This window comes from Pholis gunnellus (genome assembly GCF_910591455.1).
Source record: "Pholis gunnellus genome assembly, chromosome: 4".
In the NCBI taxonomy this organism is placed as follows: domain Eukaryota; kingdom Metazoa; phylum Chordata; class Actinopteri; order Perciformes; family Pholidae; genus Pholis; species Pholis gunnellus.
The window spans coordinates 24809401-24820421 of NC_136530.1; the positions used below are offsets into that span (position 1 = coordinate 24809401).

Here is an 11021-nt window from a genome sequence, read left to right on the forward strand (position 1 = left end):
TGTGTATTTTGGGGACAATGTGTCTGGTAAACAATTGAATAAGATGACTTGTGTCATTAACACAAGTCATCTTATTATATAATAAGGGCCATCGCTGAGCATCTGTGGCCCTCGTTCTTACGATGTGACCCGGACCGCTGGCACTATTCTAGCTTTGTCTGATTGCCGGCGGAGCGCTGAGAGAAATCACTCTGATTGGCTTTTCAGCTTAGACGAATCCGTGCACGAGATGAAAAACGGTTGGAAGGAAAGCAAGCAAACGATTAGATCTGTGTATGTGTAATTTATGTATATATCAGTGGTGGGCCGTCAGGGCCTGCAAGGCCTTCTCTGCTGGCCTAAACAGAATCACAAAGTTATAGCTATTTTATAATTTAATCATTTTTCTTAAATACACTACATGTATTATAATTTATAAAAATATTTTTCCCATCATCTTATTTTCTCATTGCATAGCTACTGTCTTCCTCAGTTGATCTGCTTCCAGTGCAGCTTGTTTTAAGTAGAGCTTTTATCCAATCAGATTTCACCTCTGTGTCTCTAGGTAAGAAGAGAGGCCCGAGGCCTGCAGACTCACAAGTGAATCCCTTTGCAGTTTAAGTGAATGGGGACGATATTGTTGATTGTCATAGTCTTCAACCAATCAGATCTTTAGTTTGACATATTGGGCGTATTCTTTGACATGCCCGAGCTTGCCAGCTGGCCTCAGTTCAGTGGGCTAGCGTGACATGTTGGGCGGTGACAATCACAATATCTGCTGCCTCTGTGGAGTGGACATTTTTAGCCCTCAAACGCATTAAAACGTATTCAAGAAATACAACTGAGCCACTTTTTTGAAGAAAAGCTTTGAAACTATGTTTACTTTCACAAAATCCACGTTTGGTCTCTTCCCAGCCTGAAACTTATTTTAGCAGAAACAGTGAAAATATATCTTTAGGCAGTAAAGTACTGAAAACAGCAGATATTTATGAAAATGACATGAAACTGTTAAATCAAGTTTACTGAGACACTTTTTTGAAGAAAAGCTTTGAAACTATGTTTACTTTCACAAAATCCACTTTTGGCCTCTTCCCAGCCTGAAACTTATTTCAGAGCATAAAAAGTGAAAATGCGTCTTTAGGCATTAAAGTGCTGAAAACAGCAGATATTCATGAAAATTACATGAAACTGTTAAATCACCTGTCCTGAGCCACTTCTTTGAAGAAAAGCTTTGAAACTATAGTGTTAAAAAGTGTCCTTGTAAGTCAATTATGGACCTTGACAATGGTTAAATGTGTTCCATGATCATTACTACTATACGTCTTTCCTGATGAGATGAACTGTCTGTTGGTGCATATAAGACAGATCCAGCACAGCAGCTGATTGGTTTAACCACCATTCAGTACATCAATGTAACTTTACCGATAACAAGTTATTAGGCAAAATATCCCCACAGAAACACGTTAACAGCCAGCAGGATTAGGCCGTTCACATCGCAGACTCTCCTCCAAAGCGGCTCCTCCTGCAGGGAGTCCAGCTCGCTGTTTTCAACTGCTGGAGTCACCGAGGCAGAGCTGGGACCAGTCAGACCACAGAGCCTCAGAGCTCCTCTCAGCCAACAGGATTCTGGCAGGCCCTCAGAGTCCTGGCTAGGGTCAGAGCTCACCAGGTCAGAGGTCATCGGGGGACCCGTGAAGTCGATACGAGGCTCCCGGCTGTGTCTGGACCACCAGGTCAGCCTGTACAGCTGGACAGGAGAGAGAAGGGTGAGCTCATACATACATGTGGTACAGGATCACATTGACAGAGCACACTAGCCTTTTTCCACTGTGTAGACACTGGTATTGGTTCAGCTTTGGTTTCCACTGTTCTCCACCTGTTTGGGGATGAGTTCCTAGAACTATATTCCTGCTCTGCTCACACTGAAAACAAGTACCTTCATATGAAATATCAAGCACACCTTTGTGAAGGATTTACTATTCCATATTTAGGGACAAGGACTGCCTTGTGTCTGTCACAACACAGCCAAACAGTGGAGTGGATTAGCTCAGTGACACCATTATAAAGGACCCCAATGTGTTCAGGGGAGCAAACTGAAACACATGACGGTCATCGCTGGAAACTTCAAGAACTTAATAAGCCAAGAAACCATGTCCCTACTGCACTACTGGTACTACTTGCTGCAAATGTCAAAATGGTTAGTGCGTGCTTGCTTGTCGTGTAATCAAACTGTGGTGTTCTAACCCTCCAGCTAACACATGTGATCTGTATTAAGAGCAGCAGACAGATAGCTCTGAGGAGCCTTCCCCCACTAGTGAATGACTGAGTCACACAGCATGGATAGGGGTGCTAAATGCTTGTGTCCATCAATGTAAGACGTGGTCCTTACATGTTCTTTAGGTATTGGGGCAGTGGCCAAGCTGACAGCAGCAATGATGAGGCAGGTAAAAGCCAATAGGATGAGAGCAAAGTACAGGTAGTGAACATCAGCCAGGACGGCAGGGCGACCGTCGGGTTGACCGCAGGAGGGAGTTTCAAAGGAGAACTCCAGCACCATGCGGATCAGTCCCACCACCAGTCCAGCCATCAGACCCCAGAATGCACCCTGAGAAACACACACACCCACACACAAACATCACTGAAATGAAAAGGGCCTTAAGATTTTTAATCTTGTAGCCCTGTCACTGGTGCTTTCTATTGTTATATTTTTCAAATAGGTAACTACACGCTGGGACTACTGCAGCTGTCTGGAGACCACAAGAACTGCAAGTGGCTGCTTGTGTTTTCTCCTACAAGTTTCTGATGCAGGTCGATCATGTTGCTAGTGACAACAAAGTTAAGGAAGTTGAAGAAAACACTGAGTACATTAAATTACAGTAATTTAGCAGACACTTTTATCCAAAGCAACTTACAATTCAGATTCTATCACATTTCTACACCGTAGGCACAGCTACGGGAGCAATTTTGGGGTTAAGTGTCTTGCTCATGGACACATCGAGATGCGACTAGTGGAGCCGGAGCCGGGGATCGAACCACCAATCCTCTAGATTGAAGGACGGTCCTGCTCTCCACTTAGCCACAGTTGCCCTAGTTTTCTCAGTTTTTAGTAACACACATTTAGCGAAGCCACTGCACTGATCACCGCTCTATGTCTCAATTAATGTCAGTGTGACACTGGGTTCCCCTCTAGAATCATTGTGGACATGTCTGGGCGTCGTGTCTGTTTTCTCTCATTACATGCATACAGTCTCTTTTCAGAATAAACTTCCAACTTAGGTTTAGTTCGTTTTTAGGTTTACTAATGCAACAAAACTACTTGGTTAGGTTTAGGAAAAGATCGTGGTTTGGTTTAAAATAAGTCTTTTTTTTTGCGTAACTGGCATTAGTTAAGTACGGAAGTTATGTAACAAAACTACGGTAAAACCTCAACACTGACTTGGTTTCAAACAGGACTTGATCAGCTTTCTCCGGAGTCAAAGTCCTGTGTTTGTTTGAACGCACAATCTCTCCTCCCACCTGTCCTTAGAGAACTTTGTCCCTCTTTATACCAAGTCAGCTGCTCTGAGAGTCTAATAATGACTTGGATGGGTTGACATCGTAGTTAGTTGAAAGCCTAGTGCGTCTCATACAGACACTAAAGGGTGCCTCGGTGCAGCGGTATCAGATGTAGCTAAACCTAGGAAAATTAACACGCTGCAATTCTTATTGGGCTGCACAGTGGTGTAGTGGCTAGCACTGTCACCTCACAGCAAGAGGGGCCTGGGTTCGATCCCTGATCTTCTGTTTGGGGGAGAACCGGCTTCCTCTCAAAGACATGCAGCTTAGGTTATTTGGAGACTTGAAATTGCCCGTAGGTGTGAATGTGAGCGTGAATGTTTGTCTGTCTCTATATGCGACCTGTCCAGGGTGTACCCTGCATTTGCCAATTTCAGCTGGGATCGGCTCCAGCGACACTGAATAGGATAAGTGGTTAGGAGAATGGAATTCTTAGATATCCTACAAAATCACTTCATACGTAATCATAAACAAGGAAATAGAAAGACCACAAAAACTCACACAGTACTGGTGAGAAGGAGGTGGAACCACTTCCGTAGTTATTTTAAATCAAATGATGTTTTCCTAAACCTAGAAAGTTGTTTTTTTTCCTAAACCTAAGTGAGTTGTTTCCTTGAAGACTGAAGTTTATTTTGAAAAGACTGTATTCATGTAACGAGTGGAAATTGACACGTGTTTGCTAAATTCCTGTCCTCCTTGTTTCTGTGTGTGCGTGTGAGAGTCTCTTCTTGTTCTGCTGTCATCCTGGGCACAGTCTGCCTTCACACCTGCCTGCAATCAGCTCATCAAACCCCTCAGCTCACACACCTGTCATTCATTTTTTTTTCAAATGAACAAAACTTTTGACCTGCATTTAGCTGCATAACCTACCTGCTCGTTGGCACGTGGCCAGAAGACAGCCATTAGGAATACAGCGGTGATGGGCGGAGCTAGAAAGCTGGTCACTGATTGGATATAATCAAACAGCCGTCCACTGTTGGCTGTTTGGATGACCGGAATCCACAACAGACTAACACACACCAAGACCAGGATGAACACCCTGGAAATACACAAAATAGTTTTATGTTTGGCTGAGGTCAAGTCATGGCCACTGAGAGACCTGCGGTTCCGTAGAGATACATGGGATGTGGCTGCCAAAACACCACCTGCTCCACTCCACTACAAACAACATCACATATATTTAGGTATTAACATTTCTCTCAAGTTCACTCCACTCTACTGCTGAAAACAAAGGATGAATTACAGTACTCGGTTAATCAATCATGGGAATAGATGCCACAATAAAAATGATCTATTTGTTTACCATGATCCCAGTTCAGCCCACACCTGTCCTGGTTCAATTCTCCAGACTCATCTACTATTTACCGCTAAAATATGTGCATATATGCAGGTTTCTTAAATGTGTGAAAACCAGCTAAAATAGCCAATAAAATAACCATTTTGTATCAGAAGGGCGCAAGATAACTGTACATTTTAATCGATAGAATTTATTTACAAAGTGACAAGATGTTATAACAGCGAGTCCCAATGTAGAAATTGCATTGCAGAAAACAGTACATCCAGCAATGGTTGCTTGGAATTAACAGGTTTATAGATCGCGGAAAGCAGAAATAGAGTAGCCAAAACAAAACCAAAAGGTATCCCTTTAGCTCTTGGCCAATGTGTTGTTTAGGAACCAATAAGCAGAACCACTTTTGGATTTGGTTCTAATTTGGAAGACCCTTTTGGTAAATGTGAAGCATTGAAGCGCATGAAGCACGAAGCACGCACATTTCTTACAGAGTGCGAACGTTGGGGTTTGAAACAGGTACACACACAGGAACAGTAGTGCACAGAGAGATAGAGAGTGTACTCTTGTGTTGGTTTTTGAGTCAGTTGCAATTTTAATTATAAAACCAAATCTCAGCTTTGCATCAAGGGGCATTTTTTAGGATATGTATCAGTCTTTGCACCCTTACCTTCCAACTATCATGAGCTCCCTCTCTGAGGCTCGAGGCCTGGCCCTGTGGTAGAGGTCCAGTGTGAACAGAGTGGAGCTGCTGTTAAAAATGGAGGTCAGAGATGACATCAGAGCAGCTAGCATCACTGCTAGCATCAGACCACGCAGACCTGCACAGACAGAAGGATCAACCAGATGGACCAGCCATGGTGAGATGTCAGGTGAATCATTTTGATGTATGTAAAATCTTTGTTGATGATTTTTGCCATTCAAAGTATTCGCGTTCCATGCATTCCACCGAAAATTAAAGTTTCACACCCTGACACAGTCATTGTTGTCATTATTGTTTTTACTGTAATAAACTCACACTCAACATTACACACTGAAGACTCGATATTCCAAGTGTAAAACACTGCAGAAAAGTTTCAATGTGGTCACATTAACTATGGGTGGCACCAAAGAACCAGTGAACCAGTGCTGAGATGTATTGCACTGGTTTTCATCATTCCTAACTGGACTGAACAAAATCTATATATGTTTACTCACCATAACAAGCCAGTTCAGCTGCTATACTTCCCCAAATGTTGTCTTCATGTTCCTTGTATCTATTTTCGTTACTGTCTCTGTCTATTTTGTTTGTCAAACAGGACACTATGCTGTGAGACCAGATGGATCAATCGATCAATATCCATATTGTTCTGTGACGTATATCAGAATTATGACATTGATGTCCGAAAAAATCTATTGATGACTTGAGCAATAGTCATCATCTTATTGTTTGACTTGTTTTTAATGCACTGCGGATATGTTTGGATACAGGCTCATAGAAATAGATGGGTTTGAACTTTTAAGTTGATGCACGATTTAGTCACACAAATTGTTTGTGTTTGATCTGAAAACACCTTTACATTCTACAAATGTATTATTTGATCATTAATCTATTTACATAGGGAAAAAACAATACTAACGCAGAAGCAATTAATAGCTCAGGAAACACATAGCTGTTCAGTGTTGGAGCATGTTAAACACACATATGATGTTAGTAGAGGTTTGCTTTTTTGGGCAGAGGTGGCCTATAGGTTTGATATAGAGATTTATCTGCTCAGAGCAGACGCCGCTCCATTACAAATCTCCCTGTAGAGTCCAAGCGCCAAAGACTCTGTCAAGACTTTATCACTTTATCATCACATATCATCTGTTAATAATAAACAATTATATTTCTTGATCTGATTTGTCTCTCCTGATTGAACTAACATCTTCAGTTGTTCTCTCCTCACATCTTTTCCTTGCATCTCTTCTTTGTGTGGAAAGACACATCACGTTATGACGACAGAGACGTTCCCTCCAGTGACTGTCAGGATCTCGGGACAGCTCCCCAGGTTGAGAACCACTGGTCAAAACAACTTTCCTGCTGCAGCTTTTGCTCACTGAAACCGGTCTCCTGACTCACTGTTAGACCATAGAAACTTCTTGTCTTTTGTCTGTGTACCAGACATTCTGTAAGCTCTTATTTTAGACTTTGATCCAATGAAACTGCTTATAAACTCAACCTTCCTGCTTTGCCTTATGGGTCCTCCTTACTGTTGGCCAGTTGTCCTTCACTGAATGTGTATTTACTTCAAATTCATATGGCAAATGAAACTAAGTCAGGTTTGACTTAACCTGTCTATGAAACAGTCATAATATAATAATAGTCATAATATCCCTGATATGAATACTTTTCTATAATCTGTGAATGAATGATCAATTTTCATTCTCTGGGATGATTATTATTTGATATTTATAATTGGTATCACCTATTTATCTTGTTATTTTAGTTTTTTGTTAAATGTTTGATCCAAATGTGCTTATACTGTATCGTTGTCATTGATGACCCCTTTGAAAACGAAATGGTAAATTTTAAAGGCTTATTACTAATAAAGAATTTCCAATGATACAACTTTTTTTGTGTTGTGTTGTCGAACTGCAACAGTTCTCAGACGTTTTGCTATCATAAATTGTCGTATTTTCAAGATGTATCAGATTATATTTACAATCAATGTATATCACAGTACACTACAGTGCTTTGCATATAGCAATGTACACTACTATTTGATAAAGGTTGAATTTGAAATATTGTTTGATCTTTAGTTTATCCTAATATGTCCTCATACCAGAGATTAAGGATTAACAGACAGAGCTAAAGTAAATTACAGTTGAGTGCAAGGTGCAAGATTTGAAAGTAAAAAAACCTAAACATGGAGAGAGGAGTTCTCTACACTGACTTTGGCCAATCCTAGTGTGTGTGTGTGTGTGTGTGTGTGTGTGTGTGTGTGCGCGACTCACCCACAGGCATTAGCTCCACCACTAGTTTAGGGTAGGCGATGTTGGAGCAGCCAACTGAAGTTCCACACACTCTCAGACACACTGCTGGATCCACACAACCTATCTCATCTGCGCACACACACACACACACACACACACAGAGCGTAAAAGATGCAGTGAGTTAGTTACACTTATTTGTCCTGCTTCTTCATGTTTTAGAACAAAAGCTCCCAACCTTTTGGATACACAGTTTGAGTAGTCATTCATTCAAAGATCTTACCAGGTATGTTTGCATGTTTTCATTGCACATGTACCTTACTTAAAAAATGCTGTGGTGTTTTAGATTGAGGATCTATTTCTGACCATTACTCATAATAACACATTCAACCTCCAGAGACATCATCACGCACAGTGAACATTATGGGCCTCTCAATACCCAAGTTCACAAGTACAGACTTGTGAACTTTTGGAGTACTTCAAGTCCAGAGAATGCAGTAAGGACAATTGGAACAGCAGCTTACTTGATGACATCACCACCTCAGCTGGTCTTGCTAATGAGTTTAATCCTTTTTCTTACTGTAAAGTATTTTTACAATCTAACTAAATATGACAACCCTGCTTTTTTCGTTTTCAATTAAAATAAAAAAATATATATTATTATATAAGTGTATTATATTAGATACACATATATAAATATATATATATAAGTGCTGGGCAAGACTTGGAGTCCAGACTTCAAGTACAGACTTCAAAAGTTCACAAGTCCGTACTTGTGAACCCATTGAGAAAGGCCCATTGAGAAAGGCCTATGTCTGTGCTGACTGTGTGTTAATGTGTTGAGTTTCCCACTGGATCTGCACTTTGAAAGCTGTTAAAGAAAGCTGTGTAGAATCTCATGCTAAATCCCATCAATAAATGTAACGATGGATGGAAATATGTTTTGGTAAATGATTGGCTGGTTTAATGAGGTAATGATCAAATCAAAATGATGCATGTGCTTGAACATACAGAAGCATTTGACATAATAGTCCAATAGAGCCGGACTGACCTGGGAACAGTGATCGGCTGATCATGCCCGGCATTACAATGAAGAACATGGGCAGCAGTTTGAGGTAGCCTCCAAGCACACTGCCTCCTTTGGCATGAGACAAAGACTTGGCAGACAGAGACCTCTGGACTATAACCTGCACACACAAACACACACATGTTTGTCTTTGTATACTCGGGAAGACCCTCGTTGACATGATAAATTCCCTGACCCTTGCCCTTCTGACCATTACAACTAAATACTTAACCCCAATAACCCTAAACCACCTCTCTTTTAACCCAACCCTAACCAGGCAGCAAACTGTGGGTCTGAAAAGTAAAGCCAATGTCAAAGTGCCTGAGACTTGCATTCTCTCTAATGGCCATCAGGGGGAAACTGATTGTATAGTCTATATAGTCTAAGAGAGAAGGACTCTACTTCTCTCTTGATTTATTACCTCAGTAAACATTGTAAACATGAGTTTATGGTCTCCATCTCTAGTTTCAGGTCTTCTTCAATACAGCATGATGTTCATTTAGTAAATGATGGTCCATTTAGAGTCAAACAGACCATAAAGCAGGGTATGCTTTAGGGCGGGGCTATACAGTGATTGACAGGTCGCTAACACGGCGTAGTCCGGTCTGGAAGTTGTTCGTGTTTTTGTCTTAGAACTTAAACTCATTCACAGTGTGTTTTTAGTTTGTGAAAGTTAATTTTAACATTTTCGTCACCAAAAAATGTCTTATTTAGCGTCTGATTGTACATAGCTCCTCCCTCTAGAGTCACGTGTGGTTGCAAAAAACCAAGATGGTGATGACCAAAATGCAGAGCAAACCAATGGGTGACTATGTCCAAGTCTTATATACAGTGTATGACCCTAACCTTAAAACCAAGCGTTAACTTTCAAACTGTCCTTTGAGGTAATGAGGACCGACCATGCAGAAAAGTCAAATTGGTCCCCACAAAGACTGCAATACACTGATATTGACACTTATTTGGTCTCAAGAGTGTTTGTAAATATCTTCTGAGAATGAAGTCATTAAATAAAGAAATAAAGCTCAGTCTGCAGTTAAACGTCATAGTTAAATTTTAAATCCAATGTGCAGGCGTATACAAATACAAAAAAAAGAGTTTCACACACACATTTCAAATGACAGATTCCCTCTTAATGCAGGTAAAGTCACCTGATCCGTGCACCAGACCCATGTAGCCAGTACAGTGAGTCCAAACACCAGACCTGGCCAGGGCAGGTCCCCTGACATGGGGTCCCTGAACAAGCGGAATGCGTCACTGCGAGGTAGGTGGCAGGTGGTGTTGGCGACGGTCACCGAGGGAACTGCTGACATGTAACGGACCACAAGGCCTTCATACCAGCCCACTTTGGAGAATGCTGTAAAATGTGCAAACACACACACACTTCACATGAGAACTGATCAATATTATACTGGGTATGTTCATGAAATGCTTCCTAGGATTAATGTGAATGTTACACTTTTTCACCTTCACAGGAAGAGCAACTGGGAGGAATCAGTGTGATTTCCTTCAACGATACAACTACAAAATACCAGATACCATCAGAGGCATTTCTAAAACATAATACTTTATCATTGTTATCAGAGATTATAGGCACATTTTTTTAGTTTTCCTAATTGTTAGGAAAAATCTAAATGACTAATTACTATGCATTTAATAATTAGTTAACGTTCTCTCATGTCTTCTATAAAGTTGGACCCGACGACGCCCAAAAGGTCTCCGTTCGGTTCCGAGGCTCAGTTCCGAATGTCGTAGAATGGACTTTTCATAAAGAAGTAAATAAAAGAAATAATATATATATTTTTTTTTTTCAAAAAAAGTCTCCTTAACTTCATCATGTTAACCATTTTACACACTGCAAACACCATTATAAACTATTCTACTAACTAACTAAGAAGATCCGACACAAAATCATGCATTTTACGCCACAGACGGCCAGCCAACAACTCAGAAAACTCTTCAAACATCGGGGCCATTGCATCTCCCCCGGCATATCACACAGCAAACAGCACTAGCATTTCCCACAGATTTCAGTGATGACATTCGATTTTCTCTCCATGAAAGTGTTCAATAGTTACAGCCAACAAGCCACAGAAAGCACAACTACAACACTGCCAAACTTTAGAACCGTATCATACCGTGAGTCGGTTTTCAGGGCGAAAACGGAGGAATCCCAAATGAAGC

General features: G+C 41.0%; 1 protein-coding gene across 1 annotated transcript in view; it reads right to left on the minus strand.

The window, feature by feature from the left end:
• Positions 1-842: 842 nt before the first annotated feature.
• slc5a9 (solute carrier family 5 member 9) overlaps positions 843-11021 on the minus strand; it is an 18245-nt gene continuing 8066 nt past the window's right edge. Inside the window, exons 8-14 of the mRNA XM_079158232.1 lie at positions 9989-10194; positions 8826-8961; positions 7799-7906; positions 5493-5643; positions 4405-4573; positions 2369-2584; positions 843-1726 (exon numbers count right to left, since the gene is read on the minus strand). Of these exons, the coding sequence (XP_079014358.1) occupies positions 1415-1726; positions 2369-2584; positions 4405-4573; positions 5493-5643; positions 7799-7906; positions 8826-8961; positions 9989-10194 (1298 nt within the window). The 3' untranslated portion in view covers positions 843-1414. The remainder of the gene's footprint in view (positions 1727-2368; positions 2585-4404; positions 4574-5492; positions 5644-7798; positions 7907-8825; positions 8962-9988; positions 10195-11021) is intronic.